Raw genomic sequence first — 18102 nt, 5'->3', positions numbered from 1 at the left:
AATGAATAGAACTCTTTTAGAGAAAGCATGATGCATGCTTTCGAACGTAGTGTTGTCAAATGGAATTTTAGGCTGAAGTGATAAATTCTACTTGTTATCTTGTGAATAGATCTCCTTCAATTCCTATTAATTATAGGACTCCTGAAGAGAGATGGTCTGGTTCTCTTTCTAATTATGGTAATTTAAGATTTTTTTTCTTGTCCTACTTATACTCATGTAAATGCATGTAAGTTGGAACCAAGGACAAGGAAGTGCATATTGTTAGGATATGAAGATGAAGTGAAAGGGTACAAGTTATGGTGACTAGATTCAAAATTCTCTAAATTTATAATTAACAGGGATGAGACTTTTAATGAGTTTGAAATGTTATGTCCTAGGAATGAGTAACTTGATGTACGAAACAACCCTAGTATGAGAGAAAATGTGGAGTTTGTGTCTAAAGCTTTAGAAACCATAGAAAAAAAATTCAATAAGGCCAAAAGAGGAAGAAATGCAACATCTTAATGATAAAGAAAACGCACCATAAGAGCAATAATATTATTTAGCTAAAGATAGAACAAAGAGGCAAATTTAACCACCACAAAGGTATGCTTATGTAGATTTGGTTGTTTATGCACTTAGTATGGTAAAGAACATTATTGAAAATGAGGAACCACACACTTATCATGAAGTCATCACTAGTAGATGGTCTACACAATGGAATGTTGCTATGAATTAGGAGATTAAATCTCTTCAAAAGAACCGTACTTAACAACTAGTTGAGAAACCTAAAAACTCAAAAGATTGTTGGTTGCAAATGAGTCTTCAAAAGAAATGAAGGAATTTCGGGACTAGATGATGCTAGGTTCAAAGCACACTTAGTGGCAAAGGGTCACACAAAAAGGAGGGGGTGGGTTTCAATGAAGTGTTTTCTCTAGTTGTGAAGCATAACTCAATTGGAGTGTTACTTGTTATGGTTGTTTTATTTAATTTAGAATTAGATAAACTTGATGTCAAGACTACTTTTTTACATAATAAGTTAGAAGAACAAATTTATATGCATCAACCTAAGGGATTCATTATTTTGAGAAAGGAAAACCATGTTTGTTTGCCTAAGAAATCTCTTTATGGTTTGAAGCAATCTCCTAGGCAATGGTATAAAAGGTTTGATACTTTTATTATTGGTAATGGCCACCATAAGAGTGAGTATGATAATTGTGTTCATCATAAGGAATTGTTTGATTATTCTTTCATTTATTTATTGTTATATGTTGATGATATGTTAATTTTCTACAAGAATATGTCTGAGATTAACAAGTTGAAAACTTAACTTCAAGGAGAGTTTGAAATAAAAGACCTTGGAGTTGCGAAGAAAATATTAGGTATAAAGATTCATAAAAACGTAGAAGCAGGGCAATTGTACTTATCATAGAAAAAGTATATTGAGAAAGTGTTGGAACAGTTTGGAATGCAAGGGTAAAAACCAATGAGTACTCAACTAGCAACTCACTTTAAACTTTCAAGTTCTTTATTACCATAGACCAAAGAAGAAATGGAGTACATGTCACATGTTCCATATGCTAGTGCAATTGATAGCATTATGTATGTCATGGTTTGCACTAGGCCAAACATTTCACATGTAGTTAGTGTGGTAAGTAGATATATGGATTGCCTTAGAAAGATCCATTGGGAAGCAATGAATGGATACCTTGGTACTTGAGAGGAACATCACATATTGACTTAGTATATGATAAAAGTAGTGACATCTCTGAGGAAATCGGTGGTTATGTTGATTCTGATTATTCTGGAGATTTGGATAGAAGAAGATTTTTAATAGGGTATGTATTCACTTTATGTGGTAGTGTTAGTAGTTGTAAAGCAACTTTGTAATCTACAATTGTTTTATCAACCACTAACGTAGAATACATGGTGGTCACAGAAGCAGTGAAAGAAACTATTTACCTTAAGGGTTTGGTTGGTGATTTAAGCTTACAATAGGAGTTGATTGTTATGTATTGTGATAGCCAAAGTACCATATTTGACTAAAAACCAAATGTTCCATGAGATGAGCAACCATATTGATGTCAATGCATTTTATTATGGATGTGATCGCATAGGGTGCTATTATAGTGAAAAAAAAAATCCTTATAATGGATAATCTCATAGATATGATGACTAAGTCCATTTCTATAGTTAAGTTTATGCATTGCTTAGACTTGGTGTTAATAGTATCTAAAGGCCCTTTTCAAGTGTGAGGTCGAAGTAACATGGAAGACTTTTGAGTTTTTTTTTTTTTTTTAATCTTGAGAATTTGAGCCAAGGTGGAGATTGTTGAAAAATATTTCAAATTCTATTTTTGAGTCAATTGGACAGTTGTAGATAGTTTTCTAATAGAAAATATTCTTGTAAGTGAGTTTCCTATTATTACAAAAGAAATATTCTTTTAGTAAAAGACAATTTTGACAATTATACACGTAGTGTTTTATATGGAATATTTCTATGTAATTAGGAAAATATATGTATAGGAAGAGATTTTGACCAAAATAGTGGAAGTCACTTTTTAGGTGTAATTGGGACTTTGGGATTTGAAAGCTCTAAGGTTGTAATCTCCTTCAACAATAGTGGAAATTCTTCTTTGTCATCACCTGTGGATGTAGCCTTGAGGCTAAACCACATAAATTGTTATGTACTTTGTGTGTTTTGTTTTCATTTTCTTATTCTTTTATCCCTATTATTATTCTTTGTCATGATTTTTCCCAATAGAAGTATATTTATACCATGAGATTTGCATGGTGGGAAGGGTATATTTCATATTAGTGACAAGAAGCAAAGCTTACTCAATTGTGTTTTTTCTTTCAGAATATGGAAGGGGTTTCCTTATGCTCAAGAAATGCATAGATTCAATTGAATAAATTGAGGAATGCTTACTTAATTGTGTTTTTCCTTTCAGAATATGGAATGGGTTTCTTTATGCTCAAGAAACATAGATTAAATAGAATAAATTGAGAAATGCTTACTCAATTGTATTTTTCCTTTCAAAATATGGAAGTGGTTTCCTTATGCCCAAGAAATGCATAGATTCAATTGAATAAATTGAGGAATATGATTGTTCTTTTTCTTTTTCTTTTTATTTTTTAAATAATAGATGAGCCAATATGGAACTTACGTGGAACACATTGATTCCAGTCATTTTCTTGGACAAAGATATGCCCAAAATATGGGAAAAGGGCATTTTAAAATTAAAAATGATTTTAAATTTAAGAGTTTCTTTTTTATATGTTTAAAAACTTTTTAATGGGTAGATTTGAATTGTAACTTGCAATTTAATCTAAAGAATAGTCGAAAATTAAAAATTACAATAATGAGATTCTCAATCCTTCAAAATGAAATTAATTTAATCCTCTTTCTTTGTAAATTATCCCTCAATTAAATCAATCTTTTAAAAATTAAATCTACTAAATGATAATATTCATATTTAATCAATTTATTGTTGGAATTTATAGGTGAATGGAAATTAGGACTTTTTTTTTTTTTTCCCCTTGGAAAACATCCTATTTCTTAATAGACACAACTTGTTTTAAAGAATATGTCTTGTATTTAAAAGACATCTTAAGATACAATCCTTCAAAGGATACTAAACACATCTTTTCTAATAAGTCACCTTCAAATCTTTAAATAGGGACCCCACATGGCATTTTCATTCATTCATCCATTCTCTCCACTCTTTCTCATTTCTTGTCATTCAAGTCCTCTTTAACTTCAAGTCTAGTCATTTATCTTTTCTACCAAATATTTGGTATACAAGAGAGTACAAATCACCAAGTGATTCATTGTTTCTTGTGATTTGAAGTACTACTATCACAAGAAAGTGATCGTTGTATCTTGGGAGACGATTGTCAATAAACCGTAAGCACCTAAGCGAGACAAATTCGTCTTAAGAACACAAAGTCAAACTCTAGTTTCGATCAACCTTATTTGTAAGTTCCAATTTTCTAATTACTTCATTTTATTTGAATATTTATTACACACACTTATTATCCATATATTTTGAGTGATATGGATAACATTTATCTTTTTGTATAAATTCCTAAATTTATATAACATAATTTAAACTTAATTTCATTTTGATTCAATTTTGTTTCATGTTTTATAATTCTATAAGGTTGAATTTAGGGATGGCAACGGGCGGGTTTTTTTGAGTACCCATCCCGTCCCGCCCCTAATGGGACGGGGTTTAAATTTAATAAACGGGTTTGGGACGGGTATGGGATTTTTTTTTTAAAACCCGGGGCGGGTTCGGGTATTGCTCCATCTCACCCCGCCCCACCCCGTTTACATATAAAATTAATTTTAATTCAACAAGCTTAAATTCCACCCAAGAATCCCTCTTCCCAAACCTAGAAACCCCACCATTTTTCCTTCACGAAAGCTCTCAAAACTCCACCCAATCAGATCTATCCAAGAACAATTTGATCACTAGCCTCTTACTCAATCAACACCCAGATGGGAAAACATGCTTTACACTGCAGCAAGCTTGTACCCTCTCTATGTCACTGCTGGAGGGGTTGTTGCATGTGTGAAGCCATTTGTTTTCGCTTGGTTTGTGGCGAGAGGCCCAGCTTCTTATAGCTTATCACTTGGGTTAATCATGTTGTCCATGGGTATCACATTGAAGCTCAGGGACTTCTTCAATTTATTGATCTAAAGGCCTTTTTCTGTGAGTTTTTTATGGTTGGAGTTTTTGGGTGTTTTGGTATTTGATTGTTTTTTAGACATGGTGCTTTGGAGTTGCATTACAATCTAGGATTGTTTTGTGGGATTTGAGAAATGGTTGTGATTGCATTTTTAGATGTTTGGCAGCGCAATGTTCTCTTTTTTTTGTTTTTAATTTTTTAAAAAAAAAAAAGCTAAACGGGGCGGGGCGGGGCGGGTTTGGGATGGGGGCGACCCGTCCCGAACCCGCCCCGTTGTCATTCCTAATTGAATTCCAATCATAATTAAAAATTAAATTGATTTATTATAATATTAAATTAGATATCTTTTGAAAAAATCATTATAATCATTTAACATAATACAAATTTTACCAAGTTTTTCTAACTATGGTTCTCTAATAATTACCTTGTAATAATAAAATTAATTCTTACAATATATGTAATATTCAAATTTCAAAAATCCAATCTCAAATAATTTAATAGCTGAGTTTAAATTTAATTTTTGAAATTCTTAATTTCCAAATGTGACTTGACAAGAATTTAAACTATTGACTTTCGACTAAGGTTTTACACATTTTGCCTAATTAAATAAAATATTGACACGTGAATGTTCACTAACATCACGTGATTCATTGATTTAGACGATTCATTTTGGTTGATGTTGAGGATAGTCATCGGCAGTAGACTAACATCTTCTGGACCAATTAACATACCAGTAGTGATTAGGCCAAGGTGGTGATCCAATTCCATGGAAGAGCAGCAAGAAAGGAGGAACGTTGGAGAGAAAGAAGGCGATCAACCAAGCAGGAACAGTGGCGAAACTGGCCCCGAGCCTAAGGAGCATAGGATTGACGTTGAAATCAATCCTACGGTGGAAAATTGGAATCGTATCGTCCAAAAAGCAAAAGAAAGGATTCCATCTCAAAGTCAATGGCCAAGGCTACCAAAGGTTCCTCACATGCTGAGGGGGACCCAGGATTTCAAGAAATTGTACGAACCGAGGGTAATTTCAATCGGTCCTTACCACCATGGCAAGCCCCACCTTCACCCAGGGGAAATGATCAAGCCTCTATATGCCGAACAATTCCTGGCTGGTAGTAACCAGGACTTCAAAGATTTGTACACAAAAATTGAAAGTAAAATCGAGGCTGTTAGGAAGTGCTATGTTACCAGACCGACGAACAGGTATAATGATGAGGCACTCACCTGGATGATGCTTCTGGATGGGTTGTTTTTACTACAATTCATCCGCAGCAGAGTCGGCGATGATATGAGTAACGTTCTTAGAGATCACCAAATAAACTTTGTGAAGCAGGACTTGTTCTTGCTGGAGAACCAGCTTCCCTTTGGAGTCCTCAAGTTGATTTTTGAGGGAGCAAATTTCCAGGGTAGTCTACCAATGGAAATGAAAATAAAAGAATTCATCACTTGCTTCGGAATGCCAGAAGGGTCAACATCACAGCTGATAGAGGAGAACAAAGAGCCCTCTCATCTCCTCGACCTTTTGCGAAGTGTTCTCCTAGGCAAGTATAAAAAGATTAGCAAGCAAGAACTGGGGAGTCAGCCGGAACAAGAGCAGGAAGCTGAAAAAAGGGAGAGTCGTCGTGGTCTCGAGGAAGAGATGGGGGGTTCTGGTGCCCATGGAAAAAAAGGTGAACAACGAGTCATTTGGAAGTCTTTTCGACACATCAAGGAGCTTAAAGCTGCCGGGATCTATCTCAAACCGAGAAGAACGAGTTTCTTGACAGACAATTCTTTCAAATCCCACTTCTTCTATGGCTGCCTGAAACTTCCCCCAATAACCATTGATGGCTTCACGAAGACCAAGTTCTTGAACATGGTAGCCTATGAAATGTGTCCAGATGCCCCAGTTGACCAGGCGGTCACTTCTTATGTATGCTTCCTTTACGAACTCATTGATCAAGCAGACGATGTCAAGGAGCTGAGATCTAAGCACATTCTCCACAACCTTCTTGGCAGCGATGAAGATGTGGCCAAAATTTTCAACAAGATCGGCAATGACCTAGTAGATCCCGGTGCTTATGGAGATGTGAAAGCTCGCATTCAGAAACAGTACGACAAGAGAGTGAAAACTTGGATAGCTGAAGGCCTTCACGAACATTTCAGGTCTCCATGGACTTTCACGGGTTTAATTGCAGCTGTTTGGATACTAATTGTTACTGGCCTTCAGACCTACTACGCTCATCCCGGTAAACAAATGATGCATATATATATGGGGTTATTAGGGGTTCCGATTTTTCTTTTTCTTGTTTGGTATATTGTTTGGCATATTGTTCGGCGTCTTTGGGATTAGACAAATAAAGATGTATAAATTGTTGAGTTGTATACTGTGATGTTTCGATTTGAGAAATGGAAGATTGTATGATTAGATAAATAAAGATGTAGAGATTGTTAAGTTGTATCACTGGATTTCATGCATGCATGCAATATTATTAGTCTTTTCCTCTCCATGAGTTTGCTATGATCTACAAGAACTCACAATTTCCAGCTAGCTTCTTTATATTCTTTTTCATAGACCAGGATCATAATAGAAAATTTTCAGTCAACAGTATGTAATTCATGGATGGGATGGGATTGAATTTGCGCACACAATTTATTTTTTATTTTTTTTCAAATAATAAAATAGTGGATAAAATCATAATTTTGATATATTTATGAATTGAGGGAAGAATCTCAAATATGCCCTCTGATTTTTAAATTTTTTTACAAAAGACAAATATATCCTTTTAGGCAATTTAATGTTTGATTTTGGATCAAAAGAGATTTTAGAAATAAATACTACATTTTTTAATGAAGTCTTCCAATCTTCATTAAAAGAATCTCCAAGTTTTCAACTTCTTTAAGGAATATTTGAATATTCTTCAACTCTTCAAAAAAAATTTAATCTTCTTGGAATCTCTTTAAGAGCTCTTGGACCTTAAAAAAACAACCTATTGCAACACTTCCAACTTGTGAAGCAGAATTTGTTTTAATAACATTATGTGTATGTTATTGAAACATCACATGTATGTCAAACAATTTAGTTCAAAAATTTGTTGAAGGAGCTTAATTTGCCATAAAAAGAACCAACAGAAATTTATGTTGACAACAAATGAGTGATTAAATTAAAAAAAAAAAAAATCCAACTTTCGATGATTAGAGTAAGTACATCAATACAGGATATCATTTTATTAGAGAGTATTATGAAGAAGGAAAAACAATTAAAATTTGTAAAATCTTGAGATCAAATTACAAATATTTCTGCCAAATCTATCAAAATTGAAGATTTTAGAAGGTAAAGGATGGTATCTTAAATTTGAAGATACAAATCAAGACGTAAAATTTTTCTATATTTTACTAGGAGGAGTTTTTATGTAATATTCTAATAAGAGAGTCGTCACTACAAGAAAAAAGGGAATTAACGACGCTTTTTAAGTGTCATTAAAAGTATAAGATGACGCTTCTCTAAAGCGTTCTCTTCTCCCCTGTCATTGTAGGTTTTAGTCAATAATGACACTTTTAGGAAGCATCATATTTGATTTATACTTTCAATGACACTTAAAGAAATGCCATCTTTGAGTATTTTTTACTAAAATAATTTGTATAAAATTGTCATTGTTGACACTCCTACGGGCATAATCTTTGGATTATTTTTCAATGACACTTAATAGAAGCGTCATCTTTAAGCATTTTATTTTAATAATAATATTGCTATTATGTTTTTAAAATAATGATTTTCCTATATAATTAAATAAAATCAAAAACAATTATAAATCATAAAATTAAATTGAATTGTACAAATTAAAATATCTCCAAATATTAATATACAATGGCTTAGTTTGAATAATTAGTATAATTACTTGTATACAAATTATAAATTTGTTCATTAGATCAAAATATTTCAATGAGAATTTTTAAATCCAATAGAAGAATAAATACCGGTGCAATAACTACAAAAAGAAACCATCATCAACAAATGCCTGGTTCAACCTCCTAATGATTTAAATGATATCATCTTCATGATTTTCAGTATCGCTTCATTGTAATAATTTCCCTTCTTCTTGTAAGCCAATTTCCTTTGCAAGCTGTAAATAAAAAAAAATATAAAACTTTTAATTTATACATGTAACAACCAATATAATTGAAACAAAGAGGATATAAGAATAGAAAATAATCTAACACGTTAATTAGCTTTTGTTCAAGTAAAGCAATAAAACAAACATACTAATATTCTTCTTATTGGGTCAAAGGTAAGAAGTTTTACTAGAGTATATAAATTATTAGTGTTAAAAAATACTGCTACTAAGTAAGATAATTATCTCAATTATTAAGTGTACAACCACATGAATATGTCTTAGTTCCCTTAATTATTGAAAATATCCATTTTAAAATGATTTATACTATGTTGATAGTGAAGAAAAATGAATCTTCATTTACCTTGTCATTAGCATCATCCCCATCAAAGTCTTCTTCATTAGGCTCTTGCTTCAGAGAGGTTATCAATAACATTAGAGTAATATAAAGCAAAAGAGGTTAGTTAAAAATAAATAAAAATAAACAGTGATAGATTTACCTTTTCACAAAATAGTTATATTTTAAGATGCCTTAAAAATTAAAAGAGATTGTTTATGTAGCTCACCCATGTAAAGTTATTCAATTCATGTTTAAAGAGAGGTGAATTAAAAAAAACCAAAAAATAAATATTGACATGTTTACCTTTATTCACAAGATAACTATATTCTAAAATTCCTTAAAGATGCCTAAAAATTAAAAATTAACATAGATTGTTTATATAGCTCACTCATGCAAAGTTATTCAATTCATGTTCACACATGCAAATAGGTTTCAGCATGCATTTATGTTCCACGACCTATGTAATACATTAATTTGCCATCAATTTTGAATTTAGGAATGTAGGCAATGGGGGGCCAATATCCCATGATTTCAAGACTTGCCAGTGTTATTGGCAGCCTTAAGGACTGAAGCTTAGGGTAGGAAACAATATATAGGTGCTGAAGAGAGATACGTTTTGGGGATCCAAGGAGGCTAAGGATTCTAGCTCATTTATCTGAAAATTAATCACAGGGGTATCTAGATTTCAAATTATATTAAAAAGGAAAAAACACTTAATTATTACCTTAATAAAAAAAAATACACAAGCATTTCCACAACTACTAATGTTGCAAGTTAAAACTCGTGTGACCTTTGACTTTCAGTTGCCTTACCATCACTATAATTTTTTCTAATAAATTTTCCAACTAAACTTGAATTTGAGAGTGCCTATTATCTTATTTATTGTTTGTAAATTCCTAGCCCCATTCCCATGGTAGCTGTGCGTAGTTTATCTATAATTGGTTTGTGAATATTCCAATATTCCTTTTACATATATCAAGAGTGTCATACTAACTTTCAGCATAGATAAAACATCTACTTTAAAATGGAAACTAAAAGAATTTAATTACCTTTCTCATTTCGAAACTCCAAGCTCATGGCTACCCACTTGTCCTCACCAATGGCCAGCATTGTAATCCCCTTGGGGAAGCTAACATCTGGAAAGGATAGATGCACTTTGATCTTGCCATGGAGCAAGTAACTCATTTTTTTGGTGGTCATCTTTGTGCTAAAAATTTGAAATTTTGAAAATTGAAATTTTTACTTAAAACCAAAGGAAAGTAATTAATAATGATTATATACTTTACAACCATAATGAAATTGCAATTAAGCTAAATAAAAGTAATGGCAAGCTAGCAAGCACTAACCGAGCGGGGTTAGGTGAAATCTCATCTACAAGTTTAAGAAATTCAATTCCAGAGAGTTTGAGAGATGAAGAGTTTGATGGGGCTTTGGTAAAATATATTTCTACTTCACAAGAGGTAAATATTGGTTTGATACATTTTTATAGAATGTATTTAGGTTTATTTGCTTATTATTTAAGACTCTTATATTACATTTGATGTTTATCAAAAAGGGCTACATAGAGTTATAAAAAAAAGGGGATATTTGTGTGGTTGTTCAGCATGCAATTTCTCCAAAATAAGTTATTCATATATAATTTGATTTGTTCTCATCATTGTAGTGTTTGGCACATATTCAGGTTTACTGAACAATATCATATTTAATTAGTTTCTTACTGCCTATAAGTTTGAGCAACATGCTGATGATAGAACTAGACACCTAAATAATCACATATACTTGGAGAATGGCAAGCCAATTTATAGTATCATTAATCAATAGCTTAAGACCACCCTACTCAATGAATTACATGAAGTGATAAAACCAATAGCTTTTAGATAGATAAATGCAATCTGCCAATAGAAATAAGGCAACAAATAAAAATCAAAATTCATTGCTAGTATTGAAAAACTCACAATTTATCCTTATCACTTCATCCCTAAGCCTTTTTATGGCAACTTGAATTCCACTCCATGATGCAATGAGGTAGGTTCCCTAGGATATTACTTTGTCCAGTCAAATTACTAATTAAAGGATGGAAATTAACTAAATAACTAAGGTATAGTGTTATGACATTTGGAATGTAAGTATCAACCCACTATAAGAATATTAAACTAATTTGTTTAAAAGTTGAAGTGCATCACTTGCTAAAAGGAAATAATCTTAGCCACTGTTGGTTGTTTCCGTCCATAAGTTTGACTTATATGCTATTATTATATTAGGCTAATTTTTAATTACTATATTCTAGTTAACATAATTCCTAATGGAGCAACTTCTTTAAAAAAGAAAGTATGAAAATGTGTATAACCTTTTAGTTAAAAAAAGATATTAAATGGAAAATTTTAAAGTTAATATTAAATCAAATTAATCTCCATAAATAGAAAAATATTGTCTTGCTTTTCAAACACTATCCAAATTACCTTTCAAAGTTGATAAGATAGTCATGAATAACTTTTAAATATTAAAATCATTGAATTTTTAAATGATAAAATTTGATTTTTGAATATTAAAATCATTGAGTTCCTAAAAAAAAAAAAAAAACTTTTTCAATTAATATTTATTAACTATCATTATACAAAAAAATTCCCAAAAATAAATATCAAGACTTCAACCGGTAGGGTCTAAACTACCAAGTATTTATTATATTAAAATCATTGAATTTTTTAAATGATAAAATTTCGAAATTTGATTTTTGAATATTAAAATCATTGAGTTCTTTAATTTTTTTTTAAAAAAAAAGAAGTCAATTAATATTCTTTAAATATCATCATGCAAAAAAAATTCCCAAAAATATATATTAAGACTTCAGAGTGTAAGCTACCAAGTATTTGATATAAATAAAAAAACCAACTTAGAGACAGGGTTCTACCATTCAACTTTGCCTCTCCCAATAAGACAATACAGAAAAATAGAGGATGAAAAAAAGGGATAAATATGAGTTCAATTAGCAAATAAAAGATAATGCAAATTAAAACATATAAAAACCTTGTGAGTTGATGTCTCAAAGGCTTACAGGACTGTCAGAATCCAAAATTAAAGGAATCTATTTAAGCTAAATTGTAAGCAAGAAGGTAATGCAGAACATGTCATTATCACCTGCCACATTTTTTTTGGAATACAACAGCAATCATGCCTCAGTTTCACCATTTTGCTGTCTTTAGCTATTCATTTTATTGACAATCATCGAACCAAATTGAAAACAAATAAACTTGGCTACCTCCATCCCACACAAGGGGAGCTATCTGTAAAGTATCTTAAAATTTGAAGGTTTGCTCGCAATTGCTATTAGCTTAACAATAGAGGCATCCTTTAAAAACTAGCATGAGGGAAAAACTCATCCACCCTATTAAAATGTTCATTGACGAAGATAAGGACCACGTGATAGTCAATTAGGCATTTTGTATTTCATCTTCAATCTTCTAGGGGCTGGATTAGAATGATAACCAAAATACCGGAATTCCAACCATCAGTTTCGAATCATTCCTTCTCTTAGCCTTCATATCCTCTACTCTTAGCCTAATAAATTGAAGAAGTTCCTCTCTAAGTGTAAACTTCCATTATGAATTTCTAGATCAAATATAGCCCGCCTCTGAGGAACAGTGAATTGCATTTGGGGGACTCTGTTTTGAAGCTACCTTATAGCTTTTGCTCTGTTTCAACAAACTACTGACCCAGCTTTCACCTTTTTTTTCCACTTAAAAAGACATAAAATGCACTGGAAATCATTCCATCTTGAACCAGAAATCAATTTTCCTTGAATTGGTTTCCACTTATTGATTTTTTTCTCCAGTAGACTCAGTGATATGCAATATATTGTTTTGCATAATGATGGGCTTTTGTACACATAATTAATAGAGGGAAATGTAAAATCTAGAATCATTCCAACTAGAATCATTCCAACTGAAAACAAGAAAGACTATAATAGGGCAATTTAGTCACAAAAATGGGATTCCATAGTTTTCAAGTCACAACCTTGAAAGTTAACCACCCAACATAGATCAAGACAACCCCCATGCAGTCAACTGGAAGCTGAGACCCAAAGCCTTATTGAAAGGCATAACACCAAAGCCCTACAAGAAGCCAAGACACCTAAAGCTTTCCTTGGATAAAACCAATGTGCTTGACTTCTCTACGATTGGGAAAGCTTCAATGATGGATTGTTCAAAGGGTTAGGGTTCAAGAGTGGGGCTCTTGCTTTCTCAGATCCCTCTAACCCTCTTCTCAATCAACTGTAGAAAACCAATAAATCATATATAACCAAAACAATTGCATCAACCAATTCAAGATTTAAGATTAAAATTTTTTCTATCTGATTTACATCTCTTTTCTCCCATTTCTGGGTAACCAAACAAACCAATAAGAAAAGAAATGAGAATACCTTCATTGTGTTGGTAACATTTTCTCATTGATTGGTTGTTGTTGGTGGCCGGCAACGTGGGTGATTGCCCTGGGTTAGGGCTCGAAGTGTTTGGAATATGAGTTAATGTGTTTAGATGGGAAAAAAGAATGAAATATATATTAGTAACTTCAATGACACTTGATAAAAGTGCCAATGTTGCTCTCCATTTCAATGACACTAATAAAAGTGCGCCAATGTTACTCTCCACTTCCTACCATGATGCTTTTTAAAGGTGTCATATTAAAAGCGCCGTTGAATCCAATATATGTATCACAAAAGCGCCAAGGTTTAAAAATATTCTATAAGCGCCAAGATTGACCCAATTCCTTGACATTTTTTTGAAGCGCCAAGGAATCAAGCGTCATAACTTGCATTTTTTCTACTAGTGCGTGAAATACAATAAATTTTTAATTCTTTCAACTTTTTCTCTCCTTTTATATAATTATATTTGTATTCCACTTTCAATCTCATCACTTGGACACAAATGCGGGCCAAACAGGAGCTTGGCACACATGCGTACCAAAAAGTATTGAGATATTGCATAGAAGGCACGAAGACAGACTTTCAATGCTGCTACTCATAAATTCCTAGAGGCCCAACTTAATTAAAGAGCGGTAACTACGCATCCTAACATTTTCCACGAAAGGACAATAATTGGATTTGATTACAAATATATCGTAGAATCGATCTTGACATTTTCCTTGTGAACTAATCGTTTTTAATGCTATGTTAGGTTCCAAAAAGTACTAAACAAGAAAGAAAAAATGTTAAAAAAATAATAATTTTCTTATATTTGGTTTTATCATGAAAAAATATGAAATAAAGTAAGATTTGAAATGATTACTAAAGGTCATTGTTGTTGTTATTCATGGTTTTCCATCGATAAAAAGCTTGTAAAAACACTAAAACTCAAGAACCATACCATACATTCTACATCTTTTTTCTGTTTTTTTTTTTTCTCCGAAATAAGAGTTCTTGTTGTAGATTCAAGATATCATCATGGACTGTGTTGTAAGAAAATCATGTGTTGTGAGAAAAACGATTTCAATAAAGCCAAAGAAAGAAGAAGTGCAACATTTTGATGATAATGAAAACACACCACAAGAGCAACAATATTGTTTGCCCAGAGATAAAACAATGAGGTAAATTAAACCACCACAAGGGTATTCTTATGTAGATTTGGTTGCTTATGCATTTAGTGTGGCAGAAAACATTGAAAATGAGGAGCCTCAAACTTATCATGAAGCCATCACTAATAGAGAGTTTACACAATGGATTATTACGTACTATGAATGAGGAGATTGAATCTCTTCAAAAGAACCTTACTTGGAAACTAGTTGAGAAGCCTAAAAATCAAAAGATTGTTGGTTGTAAATGGGTCTTCAAAAGAAATGAAGGAATTTCAAGAGTAAGGATGCTAGGTTTAAAGCTCACTTAGTGGCAACAGGTTACACACAAAACAAAAGGGTGGACTTCAATGAAGTGTTTTCTCCAATTGTGAAGCAAAGCACAATCAGAGTATTGTTTGCTATGGTTGCTTTATTTAATTGAGAGTTAGAGCAACTTGATGTCAAGACTGGTTTTCTACATGGTAAGTTGGAAAAACATATTTTATGCATCAACCTGAGGGAATCATTATTTTAGAAAAGAAAGACCATGTTTGTTTGATGAAGAAATCTCTTTATGTTTTGAAGCATTCTCTTAGACAATGGTATAAAAGGTATGATACTTTTATTATTGGTAATGGCTACCATAGGAGTGGGTATGATAATTATGTTTATCACAAGGAATTGTTTGATGGTTATTTCATTATTTATTGTTATATGTTGATGACATGTTTAATTGCTTGCAAGAATATGTTTGAGATCAACAAGTTGAAAACTCAACTTCAAGTAGAGTTTGAAATGAAGACCTTGGAGCTACGAAGAAAATGTTAGGTATGGAGATTCATAGAGACCGAGAAGCAGGGAAATTGTACTTATCAAATAAATAAATAAATAAAAACCATTAAGAAAGTGTTGGAAAGCTTTGGAATGCAAGGATCAAAACCAATGAGCACTCCATTAGCAACTCACTTCAAACTTTCAAGTGCTTTATCACCATAGATCGAAGAAGAAAAGGAGCACATGTCACATGTTCCTTATGCTAGTGCAATTGGGAGCATTATATATGTCATGGTTTGCACTAGGCCAAACATTTCACACGCAATTACTGTGGTGAGTAGATATATGGGTCGCCTTGGAAAGATCCATTGGCAAGCAGTGAATTGATACTTCAATACTTGAGAAGAACATCACATGTTGGCTTAGCATATGATAAAAGTAATGACATCTTTAAGGAAATTATTGGTTTTGTTGATTATGATTATGATACAGACTTAAATAGAAGATCTCTAATAAGGTATGTATTCACTTTATTTGGTAATGTTATTAGTTGAAAAACAACTTTACAATTTATAATTGTTTTGTCACTCACTAAAGTAGAACACATGGTAGCCACATAAGGAGTGAAAGAAGCTAATTTGTCTTAAGGGTTTGTTGGCAATTTAAGCTTATAATAAGAGTTGACAGTTGTGTATTATGATAGTCAAAGGGTTATACATTTGACTAAAAATCAAATGTTCCATGAGAGAAGCAAACATATTGATGTCAAAATACATTTTATTAGGGATATGATCATACAATGTGCTATTATAGTGAAAAAAATCCTTACAATGGACAATCCCACATATATGATGACTAAGTTTGTTTCTACAATTAAGTTCACGCATCTCTTAGACTTAATTAGTGTTAATAGTATCTAAAGGACCCTATGAGGTATGGGAGCAAAGTAATATGGATGACTTTCGAGTTTGTTTGAATCTTAGGAATTTGAGCCAAGGTGGAGATTAATAAAAAATGTCTCAGATTCTATTTATGAGTTAATTGAAAAGTTATAGATAGTTTCCTAATATAGAATATTCTTGTAAGTGGGTTTCCTATCATAATAAAGGAAATATTCTTTTGGGAAAAGACATCTTTGACAATTATACACTTAGTTACTTATATGGAATTTTCCTATATAGTTAGAAAAATGTACATAGAAAGAGATTTTAACCAAAATAGTGGAAGTTTCTTGTTAGGTGTGATTGAGACTTTCGGATTTGAGAGCTCTAGAGTCATAATCTTCTTCAACAATAGTGGAAAATTTTCCTTGTCTTTACCTTGAATGTAGACTTGGGGTTGAACCACAAAAATCATTGTGTACATTGTGTGTTTTGTTTTTGTTTTCTTATTTATGTACACACACCCATGAGACTTGCATGGTGGGGAGGTATATTTCACATTACAGACAAGAAGCAAAGCTTACTCAATTGTGTTTTTCCTTTAAGAATATAGAAGAGGTTTCCTTATGCTCAAGAAATGCATAGATTCAATTGAATAAATTGAAAAATGCTTACTCAATTGTGTTTGCCTTTTAGAATATGGAAGGGGTTTCCTTATGCTCAAGAAATGCATAGACTCGATTGAATAAATTGAGGAATGCTTAGTCAATTGTGTTTTTTCTTTCCAAATATGGAAGAGGTTTCCTTATGCTCAAGAAATGCATAGATTCAATTGAATAAATTGAGGAATGTCGCTTACTCAATTGTGTTTTCCCTTTTAGAATATTGGAGGAGTTTCCTTATGCTCAAGAAATGCATAGATTCAATTGAATAAATTGAGGAATGCTTACTCAATTATGTTATCCCTTTTAGAATATTGAATAAATTGAGGAATATGGTTGTTTTTTTCTTTTTCTTTTTTTTAATTTTTTTAGTAATAGATGAGCCAAGATGGAACTTATGTGGAACACATTGGTTCCAGTCATTTTCTTGGACAAAGAGATGTCCTGAATATGGGAAAAGGACATTTTAAAATTAAAAATGATTTTAATTTTAAGATTTTCTTTTTTATATGTTGAAAAAAAATTTAAGGGGCAGATTCGAATTGTAACTTGTAATTTAATCTAAAGAGCATTCCACGATTAAAAATTACAATAATGAGATTCTCAATCCTTCCAAATGAAATTAATTTAATCAACTTCCTTTGTAAATTATACCTCAATTAAATCAATCTTTTAAAAATTAAATCTACTAAATGATAATATTCATATTTAATCAATTTACTCTTTTGTATAAATTCCTAAATTTATATAACATAATTTAATCTTAATTTTACTTGGGGATTCAAATTTGTTTCATGTTTTATAATTTTAAAAGGTTGAATTCCCATTATAATTAAAAATTAAATTGTTTTGTTATAATATTAAATTAAATATCTTTTGAAATTCCCATTATAATACAAATTTCACTAAGTTTTTCTCTAATAATAACCTTGTATTATTAAAATTAATTCTTACAATACATGTAATATTCAAATTTCAAAAATCCAATGTCAAATAATTTAGTAATTAAATTTAAATTTAATTTTTGAAATTCCTGATTTCCAAATGTGACTTGGAAGGAATTTAAACTATTGACTTTGGAGTAACTTTTCACAAATTTCTCCTAATTAAATAAAATATTGACACGTGAATATT

At 31.7% G+C, this 18102-nt stretch overlaps 1 protein-coding gene across 1 annotated transcript; it reads left to right on the top strand.

Annotated features, from left to right (window-relative positions):
* The first annotated feature begins 3715 nt into the window (after nucleotides 1-3715).
* Nucleotides 3716-7095, top strand: LOC117931142 (UPF0481 protein At3g47200-like). Its single transcript, XM_034852046.1, has 2 exons — nucleotides 3716-3956; nucleotides 5408-7095. Exon 2 carries the CDS (start codon nucleotides 5440-5442, stop codon nucleotides 7003-7005), a length of 1566 nt encoding a protein of 521 aa, XP_034707937.1. The 5' UTR covers nucleotides 3716-3956; nucleotides 5408-5439; the 3' UTR covers nucleotides 7006-7095.
* The last annotated feature ends 11007 nt before the right edge of the window (nucleotides 7096-18102 follow it).

Source organism: Vitis riparia, chromosome 14, assembly GCF_004353265.1.
Source record: "Vitis riparia cultivar Riparia Gloire de Montpellier isolate 1030 chromosome 14, EGFV_Vit.rip_1.0, whole genome shotgun sequence".
In the NCBI taxonomy this organism is placed as follows: Eukaryota; Viridiplantae; Streptophyta; class Magnoliopsida; order Vitales; family Vitaceae; genus Vitis; species Vitis riparia.
This window is presented reverse-complemented; position numbering and strand designations above follow the sequence as displayed.

What these genes read in the sequence shown, in the direction of transcription:
- LOC117931142 (XM_034852046.1), top strand. Translation starts at nt 5,440, where the DNA reads ATGGAAGAGCAGCAAGAAAGGAGGAACGTTGGAGAGAAAGAAGGCGAT.